The 23,128-nt window shown below is 35.6% G+C and overlaps 1 protein-coding gene across 2 annotated transcripts in view; it reads right to left on the bottom strand.

Annotated features, from left to right (window-relative positions):
• The window catches only part of EEA1 (early endosome antigen 1), a 127,748-nt gene that overhangs the window by 32,517 nt on the left and 72,103 nt on the right, over positions 1-23,128 (bottom strand). For both annotated transcript variants that reach the window (XM_021687326.1, XM_044915358.1), the window contains exons 12-17: positions 15,710-15,859; positions 13,991-14,110; positions 7,472-7,675; positions 4,797-4,997; positions 3,608-3,721; positions 1,062-1,217 (exon numbers count right to left, since the gene is read on the bottom strand). In XM_021687326.1, the coding sequence (XP_021543001.1) occupies positions 1,062-1,217; positions 3,608-3,721; positions 4,797-4,997; positions 7,472-7,675; positions 13,991-14,110; positions 15,710-15,859 (945 nt within the window). The remainder of the gene's footprint in view (positions 1-1,061; positions 1,218-3,607; positions 3,722-4,796; positions 4,998-7,471; positions 7,676-13,990; positions 14,111-15,709; positions 15,860-23,128) is intronic.

Genomic DNA, 23,128 nt, shown 5'->3' with positions numbered 1-23,128 from the left:
ACCAATCTAAGTAATGTGGCTCTTATTCAACACTTATACTGGATATTTGATGTAACTGTAAAATTTTGTAACAAATAACTATATAAAACACATGGAATACTTCCTAAAATAATTACCAAATGTTAAAGATCTGATAATCACAAGAGACACTACTGGTTCTAAATAACTATTTGTAAAAGATACCCAAAGAGAATTCTCATTAGACGCTTTTCAGCAAAATGGTCTCTCTGTTCTTTTCAAACATTACAAAAAGTAATTTGTCATTATTATCATCACCGGCCATAATGAAAAGAAAAAGAACCCATAAACAGAACTGTAAACATACAACATTCTTCCATGTTGTATCAGTGTTGATATACACATATACACATACAGATCCAATAGTTCTACAGAAGTGTTTCATCTGATTGTGAAGGTACAGCTTACATAAATAGTAATTTGAGAAATATTTGTTTAATTGATAGTAGATCCCATTTAAAGGACAAAGGACTCAGGTCAAATCCTCTTCCGATAGGTCTAGTCATTTAATCTCTTTAGAAAATCAACAGTTTCACTTGGAACTGTGTTAAAGTAAGAAACAATTTACCACAGTATATACTTATTATTAAACTAAAAACAAAATCCAAAGGGTATAAATGTAAAGTTTAAAGAAAGAAGAAGTCTGTCATATGTGAAATATATATTGGAATAAGGGAGTAAGGAGATGGGAATGATGGAACAGAAGAGGCTTCATAACAACAACAACAACAAAAGGATAAGTTCCTTATAATTACAGAGTAGATCCCTGGTTGGTTGTTTCTTTGAAATAGTTACATATTACAAAGGAACCAGTATACATGTTAAAACTGCCATTTGTAAAAGCCACTTTAACATTAATGAAGAAATTAAAATTAAAGATGGAATTCAAAATTAAGACCTGAAAAATTACATGTAATTTAAAGTTTTATATGACAACTTCACCCTTGTTTGCAAATTTAAAATTTTCAATTCCTTCTACGTTATCAGTTTCCATTACTACAGCAGCAGAAAATATAGGTAAATTCAGTATCTTTTATACAAACCTTAATCTGACCTTCTAATTCTTCAGTTTTTTGTTCTAAAGAGAGGTGCTTCTCTTTATATTCTTTAAGATGACTTTCCAGCTGACTGCAATGTTCTTGCTTATCCTGCAACTTTGTAGTGACCTGATCCAACTGAGTAGTGATCTTATTTAACTCCTATAGAAAAGTACAATTGAAGAAAACTTTGGTAAGATTTACTTTATTGTATGCCCAAATGTTTCATCAAAGTAAAATTGAAAATTCTAATTTTATTTAAGAAACTATTGGAGTAAGACTAGAAAGAAGTCTAATGATGAATCAGAGGTTATATTTACCAGTATAAAGGATCTGAACTGAAACTGTACACAGCATGAGATACTAAGTTTATATGCATAACTACTCAATAACTTTTTCTAGGACGAGTTATTTTAGGAGCCAAAAGATACAACCGAATATTAAATAGGCTAATAGTAAAATAATACTTTTAATATTATAATTGTTTTCAATGTTCAAGATGCCATTTCAAAAAATAACATTTGAAAACAGTGACCACATCTATGAAACTTGTTCATTTGTAGTATCTAGAGGCACTGAAAGAACAAAATACAAATTATTAGTAAATCCACCACCCACAAATAATCACTATTAATGTTTTGGTAACTTTCCTTTTAGTCTTTTCTGTATGTATTTTGATTTATACTTTTAGAATAGGAAGAGAATCTCACTTTACATACTATTTTATTATAACCTTTCCTTTAACGTAACAATGCATCATGAAATTGTGACATATTTTCTAAAATACCATTATATTTGCATAAATTTCCATTTTATGTGATCCAGACCATTTTTTAGCCAAATGTCCTATTTTAGATTCTTAGAATGCTACTAAACTTTTTGCATTTTATTAACAGAAATGTAAACAGCATCCTAAAAACTATGATTATTCCCTTAGGATAAAGAACTAAAAGTGAGGGCGCCTGGGTGGCTCAGTTGGTTAAGCATCTGCCTTCAGCTCAGGTCATGATCCCAGGGTTCAAGCCCCGCATCGGGCTCCCTGCTCAGCGGGAAGCCTGCTTCTCCCTCTCCCGCTCCCCCTGCTTGTGTTCCCTCTCGCTGTCTCTCTCTCTGTCAAATAAATAAAATCTTGAAAAAAAAAAAAAAAGAACTAAAAGTGAGCTAAAGAATGAAAAATCCTAAAGTTCTTGAAATATATTGCCAAACAGCTTTCCCTACCACCATTAAAAGGTTGAACTAACATACACAACCACCAGCAATGTATGAAGGTGGCTTATTCTTCTACACCATCTCCAAACCTTCCAGTGTTAAACACACACATCTTACCTCAATAAGGGCATATTCTGTTACTGTCTGAATTTACAATTGATTCTTAATGAACCTGAACATTTGTTAACATATTTTTTATCATTTACTTTTTTTGTAGGGTCCCTTAATTCCTAAGTGTTTTAAATACCAAGGATATTAACCCTTCATCAGACACATTTCAGAAAATATTTTATTCTTTTGCTATGTGCTTTCAAATTTTGTTAGTGATATATCTGGCAAAAAAATTTTAAACTTTCATGTGATTATTCTTATAAATACTCTTTCCATTACAGTTTCTAGCACTGATCTCGTGCTCAGAAAGTACTTTACAGATATATTTAGCAAAAATGTGAGTAAAAAGTTGCAGAACATACATACACAGTGATTCTATGTGCATAAAAGAAAAATACCAGTATGTGTGTGTGTTGTGTGTGTATTTATATACACATATCTATCTGTTCAATGCTTACAGAACTCTAGAAGGATATATACCAAATTTAACATTCCATCTAAGGAGGAAAATGGGATTAAAGTTAAGGGTAAATATAGAAAACAGTTTTGTTAACTTGATATATTACTATATCGCTAAAAAAAAATAGACCAACAACCAGTGTAACCTCTCAAATAAAAAGTAAATTTTAAAAATTTCTGTCTAGTAAAAGGAAGAAAAATCTATCAGCATTTTTACCTTGGCCCTAAAATAGTAAGCTTTTATTCTATCAGAAGTATTGAGAAAAGTAACTTCTGCATTCCCTACAACTCTACTTATTCTTACCCCCAAGATAAAAGAGTAACTCTTACTGCAATGTGTGTGTTTTCCTGCTTCCAAGTGGTAAGTATATCCAGGTCATGGCCCACATTACCTACTTAAAACAGGTGTGAAAGTCTGTCTCTCATTCCCAATCACTGGCACTTGATGGAATGAAGCAACCATTCAACAATTAGGAGTAGATATTTCGGCTCCACACCATGGTCTACACTAAAGAGTGATAAAATATTAAGAAGCCCAACCACAGCTGCACACCAGTTGAGCTTTATCAAAAACAAAAATGACATTTTTATCTTCATCTGTCTGACTCTTGCATCCACCACTCAACTGGTTCTGAACTCAGAGAGAAATCAAAGGGAACAAGCAAGTTGATCACGACATTAATAAAACTGAGTATCATTTTTATACATGTTTGCAATTAATTCATCTACCAAAACATTAGGTTATCAAATGAAACTGCATCACATTCACATACCTGCTGTTTATCTTGTAATGCATTTTGGGCTGTGTCCAAATGATTCTGAAGATCTGCTCTCTGAGCAGTTTTTGCTGCTTCTGCCGATAGCAGTAATTCAGTTTTGGCTTTAATCTGTAACAAAATTGACCAGTCATTTAATTCGTATTTAGTTCTTGATTTCCCCTTGCTTGAACATACACTGCTTTTGCCACTAAATTATTTTAAAAATTAAGTCCTTCAGCAAAAAACACAAGGATTTAGACACTGAAAATTAAGTATGTGATGATCCCCCAAACAGGAACATGTAGGAGAAAAGACTCCTAATAAATATTTGGATAAATGATGAAGTTTATCATGATATATATGATGATATATATGCCCCTATGTGACACCAAAATACTTCTCCCTCTCTCAAATTGGACATCCAAATATTGGGTTATCATATAACTCATCTAACAAAATTTATACAAAATTACAAAAAAAAATTTTATTTTAAATAGGAAGAAATGTGTATCCTCTTCCTCCAAATTAATAAGTATCCCTGTTATATTAGTCTATATTTCTTATTTTCAATTGAATTATTTTCCTAAAATAAAGAAAATCAAGGTTTAGAAATGTTTCTATGACTTTCTCTACTATAGTATAGGATGAGAAACCAACAATGAGAATGGAAAAAGAAATGTTTTAATTCCCATCCCATCGATTCACTGAACAAGGCTTCTATATTGGCTCTGAAATAATGTATATTAAAAATATATAATGCTACATATATAAATGTATTTTTTAAATCAAACCTTTAAAGTAAAATCTAAAAATCAAAGTCAAAAAGTATTTAACACAGAAATCTAATGGTATAATATCAAATGACTTTGAACTTCAAAAACAACAATAAGGATTTCATGGAAAAAAAGGAAAAGCAAAAAAAAATCTGATGGTTTCAGAAGGTATAGTTTGACAGAAGAGATAAAGGAAAAAAAAGGCAAACATGAAAGCTCAACAAACTGTCTAGATACAACCTTTATATAATTCCTATTCCCAATGTTTTTCCATTAATAAATAAGGCAGAGAGAGGGAGAGAGTGGTGGGGGCTAGAGGGAGACAGAAAGAGAAACACAAGGAGAGAGAAACAGAATTTACAACATTTGATGGCTTAAAATAGGTGCTTTATTCAGACAAACTCACATTAAATTGCATAATTCAATATTACCTGTATGTCAAGCTGGGAGACCTTCTCCTTGCTCTCATTTAATTGACTAGTCAATTCATTGACACTAGTTTCTAAGGAAAGAACACGGTCTTGTGCAGCTCTAAGATGTGCCTTCTGCTCTTGCACTTGGTCATGCAAATTCTCCTGGGCTTGTTTATTGCTTTCTGACTGATTCTTCAGCTTCTCTGTTAGTTGAGTTACCTATCGTACAAGCAAGACTCTAATTATGAAGATCACAAATGATATAATAAGAACTAAAACAAACAAGCAAGCAAATTTAAGGCCCATGAGAATATTAAAGTGCTCTACGATAGCTTATCTCCCTATTTTTTTCAAGAAAATTTATTCACATCTTTCCAAAAATAAGCTCTCTCTCAAAACTATAAGAAAACAACAATAAATTCAGATTCCCATTATTTTTAAAACCATCTCTACTGAGCTATAATTTACATGAAATAAAATTCACCCAATTTAGTTGCACAACTTGAGATGATAAATACATACACTCATTTAACCACTGCCACAATCAGATGGAGAACATTTCAATTACCCCAAAAGGTTTACTCATGCCCCTTAGCAGTCAGTACCCTCCACTCATCTCTAACCCCAGACAATCACTGATCTAAATAATAAGAGTTCCTTATATATTCTGAATATTTCTGAATTGTCAGATATATGTATTACAAATATTTTCTCCCAGTCTGTGCCTTGGCTTTTATTTTTGTAATGGTATCTTTTGAAAAGCAAACATTTTTAATTTAGATGAATTACAATTCATCTGATGTTTCTTTGGTGTACCTTGCTTAGAGTTCACTGAGTTTCTTGAATATATGGGTTCATATTTTTAACCAAGCTGAAATTTTTTTCAGCCATTATTTCAATAAATATTTTTCTCCTCCTCACCCTCTGTCACGTCAATTACATGTATGCTAGATTACATGATACTGTCCCACAGTCACTAAAGCAGAGTTTTTTGGTTTTTGGTTTTTTGAGGGGTTTTTTTAGCCCAACTTTTTTTCTCTCTGTGTTTTATTTTGGACAGTTTCAACTGCCTTGTCTTAATGTTTATACTGCTTTCCACTTGGTTAATTTTTAATTTATTAAGCCCATCCAATGAAATTTTAATTTTATATATATACATATGGAATTAATTATATATATGAAGTTCTATTTAATTCTTTTTATCATTTCCACTTCTATTTCCATTATTATAGTTTTTCCTTTATAGTAATAGGCATATTTTAAGAGCCATACATGTTTTCTTCTTTGAATGTCTAGTAATTTTTTTATATTTATGTTTACAAGTTTTGATTTTGTTGTCTTCTTTCAAAAATGTTTAATTTTGTTCCAGCAGGCAGTTAATATACATGTGGTTGAGCTGGATCCTTTTGAGGTTTGTTTTATGCTTTGTTAGGTCAGGTGTACACTAGCTTTTACCCTAGGGCTAGTTTAGCTTTATCCTAAGGTGTAACATTCCCGGGGTTTCTACTAAATGTTCCCAAAGTGTTCAACCACATCTGTATTCTCTTCCTGGATTTGAACATCTCCCAGCCCTGATCATTTTTCAGTTTGTAGCTTCCTAATGATTGTTCATTGCCTGGCCTCATGAAATCCCACCATATGAATGCAAAGTTTAGCAGTCAGCTAAAGGCTCAAGTGGATCCCTTATGCAGATTTCTGGGGCTGCTTCTCTCCATTGTTCCCTCCTCTCTGATACTCTGCCCTACGAATGTCAGGTGCCTCAACCTTTCTGAACTTCAATATCTCACTCCTTAGTTCAGTGAGACCACTGTGCTTTCCTTGGATTCCGCCAACCTGCACCTCAGTCTGGAAAATGTCTCCGGGGCAAAAGCTGGAATGGTCAAAAGGTTCACTTCCCTTGCTTCTCTTCTCTCAGGAGTCAAAGCCCTGCACTGATTATTGTACAATATCTGAACACAGTGGTTTTACACATTATTTTTCTACTGTTCTAATCATTTATGATGAAAGGACTAAATAGGTTACTCCAACATGGCAGGAAGCACAAGTACATAGATTTATTTTTATTTATTCTTTTAAAAAGAATTAGAAAAATGGCATTACCTACTGATACTTTGTTTTACTATTTTCTCATTTGGATAATTATAACTCTCTTATTGGACAATTCTTCCAAAAAAGCAACTATAAATTCTATATAAGCAACTTATCAAAATTATTATTAGCTCCATATTCCAAAGACATATCAGGACCAAAATATAATTTACTAGTAAGCCCACATATTAACCAATACATAGTAACAACTAACACTTGATTAGTACTTTCAGTTTATAAATTTATGTTGTTATTCATTCTTTTTTCAAAATATCACAAAATGCCATGAAGCAAGAATGCATTATTAACAACATCTCTACTTTTCTAATGAGCTGACAAGGTAAATTTATTTGCTTGTGGTCACACAGGTAATAAGTTATGTGCTGGGACACGAATTGAGATTTTCTTTGTCAAATTATGCTAACTTCCTTTTACTACAATAGCAACCTATCTCTAAGGTAAATGAGATGGTATTTGTCAAAAAAACATAATATTTAAAAAGTGCTAAAAAGAACCAGAATGAAGAGTCATTTAAATAAAGCACTTAGTAAGATTTAGAAAGCTAAAAGTCAGTTTTAAAAATAGAATAAATCTGACATGCTTACTTGCTCCTGTAAGGTATGGTTTTTTTCTTGTAACTGGTTAAGAACAGCAGTCTCTCCTTCACCAGCCTGAATTTTTGCATAAAGATCTTCTCTTTCTTTTTCTAGTAAGGAAATATTTTCTTTACTCTTCTGTAATAAGGCTTCAAGGTTCTGGATCTTCTGGTCCTTATCACCAATTTGACGTAGTACTTGTTCTAAGTCATTCTGTAAAGAAGTGAAAACTACTACCTTAAGGATAGAGAACTTAAAAAGTTATTCCTTAAACATAATTGATAATACATTTTGCAACTCAAACAGTCTTACATTTTTTAGTTACTCATTACATTTTAACATGGTAAACTTAATTAGAACTATATATTTAATAATATAAATCTGTATTATTGATAATAAACTAGAATTTCAAAAAAAAAAAACCTTCAATTAACCACATTCTTATTCTAACACTCGGGCCTCACTGCCCACTACTCTTCTTGTTGTTTAATCCATTGCAGATTCGTGGGACTCTCCTTACTCCTTATCACACCAGGCACACTCCCACTGCAGGGCCTTTGCACTGTTTCTTCTGTCTAGAATACCTTTCCCACAAAGTCACATGGCTCATCCCCTCTCCTTCAAATGTTTGTTCAAATGTCACCTACTCAATCAGGCCTACCCTGACCATTACATTTAAAATTGCAGCCTTTCAGGGCACCTGAGTGGCTCAGTCAGTTGAGCATCCGACTCTTGATTTTGGCTCAGGCCATGATCTCAGGGTCATGAGACTGAGCCCTGCATTGGGATCTGCGTTCAGCAGGGAGTCTGCTTCTCTCCCTCACCCTATGCCCCTCCCCCACTCATGTGCACTCTCTGTCTCTAAAATAAATAAATCTTTTAAAAAATTAAAATATAAAATAAAATAAAATTGCAGCCTCTCCCAATACTCCTTCTCCTGAATTTTTTTTTCCCTTTCCATAGCACTTATCTTTTAACACACTAAGTGAATTACTTATTTTTCATGTTTACCTGTTTCCCTCCACCCCCTCACTAGAATGTATGCTCCTCAAAGGTGAGGATTTTTGTCTGTTTTACTCATTGATGTATCCAAGATACATATGCTCTAAGATATTTGTTGAATGAACAGAAAAATAAAGGATTGCACTCTAACACATGCACACTCATGAAGGCTCACTTCAATACTCCAATAGGACTGACTCTTCTATTGATATATCAAGGGATCCCTCTTCTTTTACTTTACCAAGGGCCTAGTGTTACACAGAGCAGGGTCATTAGCCCACATCCAGAACAATGCCCATTAATATTCTGGAGCTATCTAACCCACAGCCTTTGGCTCTGCCTCAGTCATTCTAAGACAGCCAGAGAGAACCTCTCCCTAAAACCAGACCCTAACAAGCCCTTCTGCAAACCTTATAGTACCCCACACTACCTTGGCTCAGATCTAGTCAGGAACCACCTGGTACTCTCAACAATTTGCACCAATACTGCACTATTTGAGATCACTTTCAAACATGTTTCTCATCTCAGTTTCAATCACAAAATAATGAAAGGCAACCTAACCTATCTGCTCTCATTCTCTGCTCCTGCCACTAATGATCCCTCTCTCCACATCCCACTCATCTTCTGGAACCACAGCTCCAGGCCTAAGCTTTTTTCCAGAACAGTCACTCTATTTCCAAGTCAGAAGTGAAATTTGGTTCACCCTTTATAGATGCTGATTACCCCTCAACAGTCTCGGATACATAAGGACCATTCTGCTGGGCAAGCAAGGGAGGTTGACTCCTTTCTGGTTTTTCACCCCGTAACTCTCCCCATCATGTAAAAGCTTCATGCTGCTTTGGGGAGTATGTTACTCATTTATTCTAGCCTCTATTCTGTGTTGCTATCATCTGTAAATCCCTACCTCATTCACTGAAGACTTGAGACCTGATTTAGTTTTTCTCTCAATCCCAATTTCTGCCAATTTCCTGGGAAACACAAAATACACAAAGAATTAAGAGCACAGCCTCAACATACATATCATCTTAATTCCTGGACCCTTACTCATTCTATTCAATCACTCACATGTAGGATCTTGTAACCACTTGAAATTGTTCCAAATGAAAAATTTCAACTGTCCTACTCTGTGACCACAACTTCCTGACCATCTTCCAATTTCATGACCTCATTTCTGTTCTTCAATGCCAAACAGACACTGACCTCAATTTTCTTCTAGCATATATAGCTTATGCCTCATTTCTCTTCCTGAACCTAATACATGGATATGAGCTAACCTTAACTATTCTCTCAATGATTCAACATTCTTCAATTCCTTTCACCTTCAAATTCCCAATATAGCCATCCAAAAAAAAAAAAAAAAAAAGCCCAATCCTAGATCAATGTTGCAATCTGCTGATTCCACACCTACATTTCTAAGCACTGTGAGAGCAAAATCATAAACCTTCATAGATTGCTGCCACTACAGAGTTCTAAAGTCCAACCTCCATCATATACTCAGAAGCATCTTGTCAACCCTTTCACTTGACTAAGGTGGTTCTTACCTTCAAATATTCACCTCAACAACTACTTAAAAGCTTCAATATTCTCTCCAGATTCTTAACATCTGCCTGCCTTTCATTCAACTATTACCATCTCCAACTTTATCCAAAAAAAGGGAGGAGGGGGGCAAATCTTCTGGGATGATGCACCTTGATTTTCCATCCTCTTATCTATAAAGATAGATAGATAGATCCATATTTACTTCCTTTCCTCAAGCTTCAAAGAATATTCTTCAAGAAAGGATAAGTTCAAGTTTACCACCACCCATTGTATCTGTTACCTCATAGCTTTTCAATACCTTATTACTTCTGTAACCTCTCCTTCAACATCCTCAATTATTCCCTCTCTACCAGTCCCTTTGTCCTAGACTATAAATGTGTTCGGGTATCTTTTGTTTTCAAACACACTTCCCAGACCAAGCCCCACTCATCTTTGCCCAGTCTTTATAAAATTCATATTTAAATTTCAAAAGTAATTCAAATTTACTTTTCCAACTCCTCACCTCTCATTTACTCATCAAAACTCAGCCATCTCTATCACTTTATTGAAATTATGTTTAACAAGGTCACTAACTTATTCTTAATATATGAGAATATATACTTATATAATTATAGTTTAATATAATGGGCATTTTTCACTTATCATACTTGGCATCCCTACTACACATCCACATTTGTAGTTGCTGATTACTCCCAACTTTTGACTCTCCCCAATCTTTTGGCTTCCACTCTGCAGGTTCTCCTTAATTACTTTGATCATTCTCTTTCTTGTGGGCTGCTTTTCCTCCATTCATCTATGCCATTAAGTGCTAATGTTTCCCAGAAGTCCTGTGTAATCAGTTATCTGTTCTCCCCACTCCACTGCCTCCCTGGCTGATCACATCTATTCTAATAATTCCATTTACCCCATATATAGTGATGTTTCTCACAGCTAATATATATAGCATGGTCCCCTCCTCTAAGCTTTAAATAAATATATCCTATAGGTGCCTCAACAATGTCCAAAACTGAACTCATCACACTGCCCAATGAAATGGCGATTTGTCTCACGTTCACTCACACAGTTGGTGACGCCTCCATTTACCATGTACCCAGTGTTATCAATCTGAAAGTCATTGTCTTTCTCTTCCCTACAACTATTAAGTCCTACTTATTTTACTGCCCAAGTATTACTCATATTTGCCCTATGACATCTTTTAACAATTGCTTGAACTAAGGCATTATTATTTTCATCTAAACTACTGCATATATTAGTCTTTTAACTGAACTCCTGTTTCAGAATATTCTCTCCGAAATCCACCTTTCACAAAACCACAGCAATGACCTATTTAAAAACCAAATCTGGCCACAGGAGTTCTATCTCAAGACCTTTAATACCTTTCTATCTTCAAAGATAAATGTCACACAAGACCTTCTATAAACTTACTCATGTCTAATGCTCTGGCCCCTTCTCTAACTGATCTCTAAATTACACTTTAAGCTCCAGCAAAACCTAACAGTTTAGTTCATATCAGCTTCAGTATCCTTGTCCTTTTAATTTCTACTTGGGGTATACTTCTTACTATAATCATCTTCACAAACCCGAAACATCTACATATCCTTTGCAATTCAATTTGTCACTTTTAAGAAGTTTCCAAAGACTGTTCTTTTCCAGACTCTGAGTTAGATAACTGCCCTCTGTGCTACCATAGTAATTTTATATACATATATACACCTAGAATGACACTGATTACACCTCTTTAATTAGTTTTTAGGACTTTTCATGTTTCCATAAGGAGAAACTGCCTGGCCTCTTTGACATCGTTTTCTTATTCTTCCCCAGGTAATGAGAATTTAACTAACTCCAAGTTTAGAATAAGGAACTAAGGCATATTTAACTCACCCCTTGCTCTCCCCTCAGTCTAAGAGACAACCTGCCTATAAGAAGTTGAGAGCCTCATTTCCAGCTTTGTCTGTGACTGGATGAATAAATTTAATTTGGGGCTATACTATAAAAAAGCACATTTGGCTGCAGACCTACGCCAAATTCTTTACCTCAGTCTTACTACTCTATTTCTTTGCTACTCTTTACAGTAGAAGTCCTAGAGTTATCTATATTCATTTTATCAAACTCTCTCTTCCCATTTTTCTCTTGAACCCCTTCCCTTAGGCTTTCATACCTCCTTCTCTATCCAAGTTGCTCTTATCAATGTCATCAATGACCTCCATGTTGCCAAGTCCAATAGGATTCTCAGTCTTCATCTTGTTTGACCTCCATCCTTCTAACTACCCAGGACAAACTTCTTGGTATCATCCTTGACTTCTCTATATCCCACATCAATCTATCAGTAAATGTGTCAGCTTTACCTTTAAAATATACATAGAATCTAACCATTTCTCACTACCTGCACTGTTTCCACTCTGATCCAAGCCATATCATTTCTTATCTGGATCACTGTAGTAGTCTCTTAGCTAATTTCTTTGCCTTTACTCATGTGTCCCTACAGTCTACTCTCAATACAGCAGCCAGAGTAATCCTGTGAAATTATAAGTCAGATCATGTTACTCCTTTGCTCAGAACCCTTCAACGATTTCTCACATCACTCACAGTAAAATCCTTAAAATAATCTATGAGGCCTGACATGTTCTCATTCTCTGTGATCTCTGTGACTCTGTGCCCCTCTTACCCTTCTTATCACTTATACCACTGCAGTCACTGGCTTCCTGATATTTCTTAGACATGCTCCCACTTCAGGGTCTTTTAATGTATTGATGCTCTCTCTGATATCCACATGCCTCACACTCCCATTTCCTTCGAGTCTTTCATCTTCTCAGAGAGGCCTTCCCTGCCAATCCTATCTAACACGGCAGTCCCACCTCCAGGCCCCCAGATCCTTCCTATTCCCTGTTCCTTTTTCATCTCCATAGCACTTGTCACCATCTAACACACTACATATTTTGCCTATTTAACCTTGTCTTTTCTTTGTCTCCCTCACTAAACTCCATGAGAGCAGACAGCTTTGTCTATTTCATTTGCTGCCATATCCACAAAATCACTTCCTTGGCTAAGAGTAGACATTAATACACATTTGTTGACTGGATAAATGAAAAAACAAGTAAATGAGTAGAATATTTTTATCTCTATCCATCTGACTCCCATCCTACTCTCCAAACTCAGAAGGGTAAGAGAGACATATTACTTACAGCCTCGTTTAAATTCCAACATTGTTTCTGTGTGCACATCATTAGACTGCCATTTTCTAGAAGGCAGGCACTGTGTCTTACTCATCTCTTTATTTTCAGTGCTTACCACAGTGCCTGACATATAGTGCTCAATAATATTCAATGAATTAATGAAAGATTGAAGGAATAAATGAATGTCAAAGTCAAATTCATTTCAAATACTTGGGCACCCTCTTCCCCTCGCTGTAACAAAACAAAAATTTTACTTTTTTCAATTTTGTAAGCTAGGCTATAGAATCTGTATATATTTAACCCAATCACTTATATTTTCTATACCTACAATTCTAATGTTCATATGATAGTTCTAAAGCAGGGAAACACATGACCAAAAATTACTAAGTTCTACTGTATAAAATAAAAAATGTTTTTTATTGGGCTAACTAAATCAGGAAATTTTATTTGCATTTTTTAAGTTTTTCAAACAGGGTACTTTTAAAAATAAGTAATAAAAAATTTATTTTGTATACATAACAAATAAATATATTTTATTTAAATAGGTAAATTTATTTAGTAAAGAAATTTAATAAAATTTAAATATTCTATATAAATAAGTCTATGTATAATAAATCTAGTTATAATCATTTTAAAATAGAAAATTTCAACATAGCAATTAAAAGAAAAAGATTTTCTGATCATCCAGATACTGAAAATTATCAAAGCCCTCCATAATCAAGTTCTTCTCATTATCTAGTTTTACCACAACAAAAGAATAATGATTTGGTTAATTTCTGTTTAAAAGGCTAATAATTCAAATACTAATATTTACCTGAGCTTCCCGAAGTTTTGCTGTAGTGCTTTGCTGAAGAGCTTGTTGTTCTTGATGTTGTTGCTTTGTTTTATCTAACTGATGCTGCAATTCTGTAGAATTTGTTACTTTTTCCTTCAACTTAAAAAAAAAATGTAGATTGTCAGCTCATGATTTAAAGGCATAATGCTATCATTCATAAATATCTGGCATTACACTCTGGAAAACAGTATGAAGTTTCCTCAAAAAGTTGAAAATCAAGCTACCCTACAACCCAGCAATTGCACTACTGGGTTTTTCCCAAGATACAAATGTAGTGATCTGAAGGGGTACATGCACCCCCAATGTTTATAGCAGCAATGTCCACAATAGCCAAACTATGGAAAGAGCCTAGATGTCCACTGATGGATGAATGGATAAAGAAGATGTGGTATATATATATACAATGGATTATTATGCAGCCATCAAAAAATGAAATCTTGCCATTTGCAACAATGTGGATGGAACTAGAGGGTATTATGCTAAACAAAATAAGTCAGAGAAAGACAATTATCATATGATCTCACTGACATGTGCAATTTGAGAAACAAGGCAGTGGATCATGGGGGAAGAGAGGGAAAAATGAAACGGGATGAAACCAGAGAGGGAGAAACCGTGAGAGACTCTTAATCTCAGGAAACAAACTGAGGGTTGCTGGAGTAGAGGGGGGTGGGAGGGATGGGGTGGCTGGGTGATGGACATTGGGGAGGGTATGTGCTATGGTGAGCGCTGTGAATTGTGTAGGACTGATGAGTCACAGATCTGCACCCCTGAAACAAATAATACATTATATATTAATCAAAAAAGAACTATCAAAAAAAAAAGCAGTATCTCATTACTTACAGAATCTTAATCTCATGATTATAAAACTATTCCCTACGAATAGACTCTAATCCTAAGAACACAATTTTTTCCCTAGGTTGGCATTTAGTTTATTAATGCTTTTTTGTATACTAATATGATCAAGGAATTGATTACATACAGATTTTTTTGTAACAATAATCTAAACCACAGTATCAGTATTTGTTTTGTTTTTTTCTACAACATAATTATTGCTTATTGGAAAAGAATGGGTTATCTATCATGTCTAAGATTCTGGATCTAGAAGAAAATCTGTTGATGAAGCTACAGATTTTAACTCTCAGTGTTTGTTCAATTCTAGTAAAAGATATAATTTAATGATAACTTTTACTTTAACCAAAAAATAGTTACCATTATTGGCAACCACACCTTTAATTAGGATAGCATTCAATCTTATGCTTAAATTGCAAAAGTGAAAATCCTTAAATGCAAGCTCCAAGCTTATAAGCACCAAATACATGTCATTTTTAAAGATCCTCACCAACTGTGTTCATGCTTCACTGTTTTATTGGGAAGTTGCCCTTCCTGGGCAGGAAGACTCCTCCCCTTCAGCAGCCTAATAAAGGTTCACCCCCAGAAACTTTCTTACCTAAGCTAAAGGAGTAGTCTTCTTAACACATTTTAATTGAGAACTTTAGAGAATACAGTCACAACAAAATGACCTAATATATTTAATAATAAGTAGGATGTTTTTATTGGGGAGAAATAAATGTCACAATTTAAAGTAAAAATGTCTAATTAAAGCTCTTAACAATGAAAAAATTGAACCATAATACTACATAAGATGCCTCAAATCTATCAATAAACTTGCTACTATAAACTCACTTGAAATTAGCTTACCTGTTCTTCTAAACGAGAAAGTTTGAGCTGTAGATCAGCCACTTGTTGTTCTTTATCCATCAACTTTTCACTTGAAAGTTGTCTCTGTTCCTTTAGCCTACCGTGAGCTTCACCTAGTTGGCGCTCTGTCTCCAGAAGTTTGCTATGTAACTTTAAAATTTAAAGAAAAAGAAAAAGTTTGTATAGTACATATGTAAAAACACACACACACTCATCACCACATCACTACCACCACCTACCTACCTTCTAAACAATGTTTTCTTTTTCACGAAGATAAGTACAAATCTTAATTTTCATATACTTTGGGGGAACCTAAGATTCAGCTGAATTTTAATCACATAAATTATGATGGATCACATAAAACTGTGATTAAACATCACAGTTTTGGGGCTTTTTGTTCTCTTAAACAAACAAAACTACAGCGAACCAAAGGCTCTTGTTTGGACTTGAGTGTTAGAATCACTTGAGGAGCTTAAAATAATAAAATAAAATTTAAAAATCAGGATGCTCAGGGCACCTGGGTGGCTCAGTCGGTTAAGCTTCCGACTCAGCGCAGGTCTTGATCTCAGGGTCATGAGTCCAATTAAAAAAAAAAAAAAAATCAAGACACTCAAGGCACACACTCAGACCTATTCCACAGTATTTTTTTTTTAATTTCATAGTGAATCTTGCTTTTTCATAGTTACAAACCACCACAATTAACTTCTTACATTTGGGTATTGAATAGAGCACAAAGCATTCCCAAGTCCTCAAATTGGCACATAATTTCTAAATAAAAGAGAAGAAAGAATATTTTTTAAAAAAATATTAGGTGGCCCTCATTCATTAACTTTAAAAATGCCACCCAGTTAAAACTAAAGGAAAGATTTACCCTGGAACTTAGAACTATCACTTTCCCAAATTCTTTATTTTCTCTAATACTACTAGAAACAGTAGTCAGTTTCTCTTGGGGGAGGGGGAAGTTCCATTAAAAAAAGAAAAAAAGTTTGTATTAATTTCAAAAGAAAACTGCATGAGTGCTGGGAATATAGAACAAAAATGAGCTGTATGATATTTTAAAAAGTTGCAAGACATTTGGCAAGGTTTACACACTAAGAATGTTCCTACACACCAGTCTCATAACACATGCAAATGCATGTGCCTCAGCAAAATTAAAAATTAATAACATTCTGCACAATTGATTTCAATCAAAACTGTTCCATGTTAAATGTGAAAATATCAAGAATCTATAGCCTCTGTGTCATATTTATATTTATATGCACTACACTTGCATTTTTCTCCAATAAAAATTCATAGTCGGACAGGATAAAGAAAAGTTTTTTTTTTTTTTTTAAGATTTTATTTATTTATTTGTCAGAGAGCAAGAGAGAGAGAGCACAAGCAGGGGCAGCGGCAGGCAGAGGGAAAAGCAGGCTCCCCAGTGAGCAGGGAGCCCAACACGGGACTCTGTCCCAGGCCCCTGGGATCATGACCTGAGCTGAAGGCAGACGCTTAACTGACTGAGCCACCCAGGCGTCCCAGGATAAAACAAAGTTCTATCAGAAAAGTGGTCACCCACTATTTTCTTATGCTGTGAAACAACCTGTGGCTATTAGAACACACTCTATCCTTAATAAAGAAAACAAAAGTTAATTTTTAAAGTAAAACATGTTCCCGTCTAGCTAAAACAAGAATCAGTACCAGTTAAAGAGAATGCATTTATTTTATCCTTGTCCTTAGCCAGCACTCTGACATCTTTCTTTTTGTTCCTCTTCTTAATATGCAGTGGATTCGCTCTATAAGTCCCAAACCTTCTCCTTCTCACTACAATAATTAGGCACAATCCTGATATGTAAAAGCAAAGGAGGCCTTCAAGGTATACTCATATTTCAAGCACAAAAATTGTGTGATCTCTTACAAACAGGCATCATCCACGTCTAGTTCTTAAACTTGCTGGATAAGAATCTCCGGCTGATGAAGAGGTACAAACTTCAGTTATAAAATAAGTCACAGAGATGAAAAGTACAGCATAGCAAACCCAGTCAATAATACTGTAATAACATGGTAGAGTGACAGACGGTAACCATGCTCACCATGATGAGCATTCAGTAATGTATAGAATTGTCAAATTACCATGTTGTACACACACCAAAAAATAAAAGAATCTCCTGACATCATTATTAATGCACAAATAATCAGACTCCTCCCATTAAGTTTAGATTTAATACATTTGAGCTAAAGCCCAGAAATCTATGTTTTCATAACAAGAATCAGATGATGTTCAGCTTCAGGAAACTTGCCAAAAAGTAACACTTTAAAGATTTTATTTATTTATTCATGAGAGACAGAGAGAGAGAGAGGCAGAGGGAGAAGCAGGCTCCCAAGGAGCAGAGAGCCCGATGCGGAACTCGATCCCAGGACCCTGGGATCATGACCTGAGCCAAAGGCAGACGCTTAACCATCTGAGCCACCCAGGCACCCAAAAAGTAACACTTTAAAAAGCAGCAGTTTTCAAACTCAACTGCATAATACAATTACAGGGAAAACATGTGAATATGCCAGTGCCCGGGACTATGCCAGAGATTATGATTTAATTGGACCAAGGGTGAGGCCTTGACACTGTTAATTTTTTAAATCTCCCCAGGTGATTCTGATGTGCAGACGGAACTGAGAACCAACCAAATTAAAGAGAACTACTGCTCTGAAGTGTAGATTTACTAAAAGGGTAAGAAAAAGGGATGCGTACTATAAATAACTTTGTCATTCATTACTGTACAATTCCTGGTAAATCCCTGATCTTTAATTTAAAAAAATCCCTGATTTTTAATTAAAAAAAAAAAAAGAATCCCAAAAGAAGCTGTCCAAGGGTAGGAGCAGGCCAAAATTACTTAAACGGATGTCTATACCATTTTAGAGTAAACATGTTAAAGAAAAAGAGATTAGGGCGCCTGGGTGGCTCAGATGGTTGGGCGTCTGCCTTCGGCTCAGGTCATGATCTCAGGGTCCTGGGATCGAGTCCTGCATCGGGCTCCCTGCTCCTTGGGAGCCTGCTTCTCCCTCTGCCTTTCTCTCTCGCTCTGTCTCTCATGAATAAAAAAAAAAAAAAAAAAATCTTAAAAAAAAAAAAGAAAAAGAGATTAAATCAAGAGTAAAAATAGTAAATGCTGGAATTATTAATAGAATGGTCTACCCTAAAATCACAATCATTTTGAGATACACATATATATGTATATACGCTATAATAAATTCAGTTTGTACACCTATAGACATAATTCTTTACTCATTACACTCCTAACAATATTTACTAAGTGCCAGGCCCTATTCTAAATACAAATATTAACTAATTTAATCCTTATATATATAGCCTTATGAAGAAGATTCCATTATTATCCATATTAGAGATGAGCAAACAGGCCCAAGTTAAATACTGTGCTTGAGATCACACAGCTGGTAAGCCACAGAACTGGAACTCAGGCAGCTGGTTTCTAAATCCACTATGCTGGGGACCTGGGTGGCTCAATCAGTTAAGCGTCTGCCTTGGGCTCAGGTCATGATCCAGGGATCCTGGGATCAAGCCTGGGATCGAGTGCTAAGTCGGGCTCCTTGCTCAACAGGGAGTCTGCTTCTGCCTCTCCCTCTGACCCTCCCCACCACCCCTCACCCCCCACTCATGTTCTCTTTCTCTCTCTCTCTCACAAATAAATAAAATCTTTAAAATAAATAAATAAATCCACTGTGCTATTCAAGATGCATGTTAGATAATTTTTTTTTAAAGATTTTATTTATTTATTTGAGAGAGAGAATGAGAGACAGCACGAGAGGGAAGAGGGTCAGAGGGAGAAGCAGACCCCCCGCCGAGCAGGGAACCCGATGCGGGACTCGATCCCGGGACTCCAGGATCATGACCTGAGCCGAAGGCAGTCGCTTAACCAACTGAGCCACCCAGGCGCCCCTAGATAATTTTTAAAAATTAAAATGATGACATCTAATCTTTTAATTATGTAACATCATTATCTGCACATCTGTGGCTATTTTAGAACTGCTCATAAACACAAATATGAAGACTATATGCTGCTTTGTCTTCAAGTCCTCTGTTCACAGCTGCCACTATCTACTTTTGTCACTCCCAAAGCGGGTGCTAAGGATACAGAGCAAAACGAAACCAGTTCATGCCTACAGTCTTTAAGGATATAAAAAATATTTTAAAAAGTTTAAGGTGAGATTCACTTCCATCCTTCCAATACATATTTGCTGAAAGGGATGGCTGGGTGGCTCAGTCAATTAAGCTTCTGCCTTCGGCTCAGGTCATGATCCCAGGGTCCTGGGATCGAGCCCCACATCAGGCTCCCTGCTCAGTAGGAAGCCTGCTTCTCCCTCTCCCTCTGCCTGCCCCTCCCCCTGCTTGTGCTCTCTCTCTCTCTCTCTCTGACAAATAAATAAATAAAATCTTTAAAAAATATAAATATTTGCTTTCTGAAAGTCCTAAGCATAGAGGCTGACAGAGTATAAAATAAAACGAATTTCTCACATTAAGGAGTTCACAGTCCAATGGGATTGGTAGACAATATGCAAGTAAACAAAAAACTAATTATACACTGTAAAGTGTTATAAAGAAGAATAAAAAAGCCTGCTGAAATAAAGAAGGGGAAACAAGCTATTTAAAGAGAGCAGTCCTGGAAGTCCTTACTGACAAAATGACACCTGAGCCAGCCTTTTGAAGAATTGAAGTCAAGGGCATACTAAGAAAAAAACATGGGCAAAGGACCTAAGGCAAGAAAGCACTTGAAGCACTGGTGTGTTTGAGTGACTAAAAGGAGATCAACATAGCTTAACAGTGGTAGGAGATGAGTTCGAAGGCATAGTGTGGGCCATGCTACTTGCAGAAACTCACATGCCAAAGTAAGACATCTGGATTCAATTCGAAGTGTAATGCAAAGCCCCTATAAGCAGACAAAAAAAGTGATATCCTTCATGTTTTAGAAAGATGTCTCTGGCTTCTGCATGGAAAACAAATTAAGGAGGTCACTAGAAGGAAAACTTTAAGAAGGCCAATACAGTGGCTTAAATTAAGAGCAGAAGCACTGTAGATGAAGAGAAGTGGACAGATTTGAAACATACTAAGGTAGAATGCAAACAGCATGCTAAAAGAAAGAAGATAAATGGTGTAACTTCAAGGTCTTCAGTATGATCTCTTTATTTACTACAGAATTGTGACTAAACCAAATAATCACATGTTCGAGTCTTTGTATAAAAATGTTTGAGTAGGTTCTCAAAAATTCCTCATGCCCCTCCTCCCACTGAAAACCAATAAAGCCCAAATTTCTTGGCCTGCTATTCAAGACCCTACATAATAAGATTCCAAATGCTCTTTCCAATCACAGTAGTCCACTTCTATTACACACACCCTATCTTAAGAGATGTCCCTTCCTGGTTCTTATAATATTTTCTTAACACTAGTTTACTCTCACTAAACCTTCTGCCTGGAAGATTCTCCTACCTCCACACTGTCATTTGTCAATACCCATCTAATATTCATAATTTTATGCACCACCTCTGTCTCACGCAAAGCTTTTCCTGATCACATAACTGGATAAAATAATTGCACAAATGAAGTACTATGGGGGAAGAAAACGGAAGAGGAAATCTTCCAAATTCCCATCATACACAGGATCATTTTATTATAATCCTCACATTCTTTGATATAGGATAGAACTTGCCTTAACCTCAATGAGATTTACGTAATCACTTAAAGTAAGTACAGTTTCCTTTTTCAGTTCTGTATCTCCCAACAAATATAACATGATGTCTTTTAGAAATCATAAGTGCCAAATTTTATCTGAAACGAACATCAAATATCTAAGTTATCCACTAAAACATTTGCTGATTAACAACCAATGTATGTGGGATGCCTGAATGGGTCCGACTCTTGATTTTAGCTTGGGTCATGATCTGAGGGTCATGAGATCGAGCCCCTTGTCAGGTTCTGCATTCAGTGCAGTCAGCTTGAGTTTCTCTCTCTCCTTCTCCCTTTGCCCCTCCCTCAAATCTCTCTCTCTCTTTCTAATAAATAAATAAATCTTTAAAAAACAAAAACAAAACAAAACAAAAAAACAAGCAATGTGCCAGGTAGTGAAAATAAAAATGAGTAAGACATGGTCTTTGCACCCCAAGAGTTCAGAATCTAGTGAAGAAAGACACGTAAGTTATGATAATATACTATACTGTGGTAAGTAAAACAATCAAAATATATACGTGCTTAAGCCACCTTTGGGGGGTCAGAGAGGGAGAAATGGCAATGTTCAGAAAAGGATTACTAGAAAAGTGACAAGTGAGGTAAGCAGTGTGTTCATCAGGGAGAAGAGAAACAGGAAGAATATATCAGGCCAAGAAGACAGAAGAACTGATGCCATAAAAGCAAGTATAGTGGCAATGTCTAAAATAGCCAAACTGTGGAAGGAGCTGAGATGCCCTTCAACAGATGAATGGATAAAGAAGATGTGGTCCATATATACAATGGAATATTACTGAACCATCAGAAAGAATGAATACCCCCATTTGCATTAACATGGATAGAACTGGAGGGGATTATGCTAAGTGAAATAAATCAAGCAGAGAAAGACAATCATCGTATGGTTTCACTCATACGTGGAACATAAGGACGTGGAACATAAGGAATAGAGCAGAGGACCACAGGGGAAGAGAAGGAAAACTGAATGGGAAGAAATCAGAGAGAGAGACAAACCATGAGAGACTCTGGACTCCAGGAAACAAACTGAGGGTTACAGAAGGGAGAGGGTGAGGGGATGGAGTAACCAGGTGATGGGTATTAAGAAGGGCGCATGTTGTGATGAGCGATGGTTGTTAAATGCAACTAACGAATTGCTGAACACTACATCAAAAACTTATGATGTACCAAATGCTGGCTAACTGAACATAATAAAAAAAAAAAAAGCAAGTATCACCACCATTTAAGTGAAAATAGTTGAATATTATCAAAAAAGTGGGTGAGGACTTTAATGTCCCCCAAATTTCCATTTTTCAACCAATATTTAATGTTACCTATAAGAAATAATAAGAATATAGAACTTGAATTTAAGTTAGATATTATTATAAAAATAGCTGTTAGGACTGATTTATTTTTTTTTTATTTTTTTATTTTTTTAAAGATTTTATTTATTTATTTGAGACAGAGAGAATGAGAGAGACAGAGAGCACATGAGAGGGGGGAGGGTCAGAGGGAGAAGCAGGCTCCCCGCCGAGCAGGGAGCCCGATGCGGAACTCGATCCCGGGACTCCAGGATCATGACCTGAGCCGAAGGCAGTCGCTTAACCAACTGAGCCACCCAGGCGCCCAGGACTAATTTATTTTTTTCTTTTAAAATATAGATATTTTTAGGGCGCCTGGGTGGCTCAGTCGTTAAGCGTCTGCCTTCGGCTCAG

This window comes from Neomonachus schauinslandi, chromosome 5 (genome assembly GCF_002201575.2).
Source record: "Neomonachus schauinslandi chromosome 5, ASM220157v2, whole genome shotgun sequence".
NCBI lineage: Eukaryota > Metazoa > Chordata > Mammalia > Carnivora > Phocidae > Neomonachus > Neomonachus schauinslandi.
Note: the sequence above shows the minus strand (reverse complement) of the source record. Positions and strands in the feature narration are given on the sequence as shown.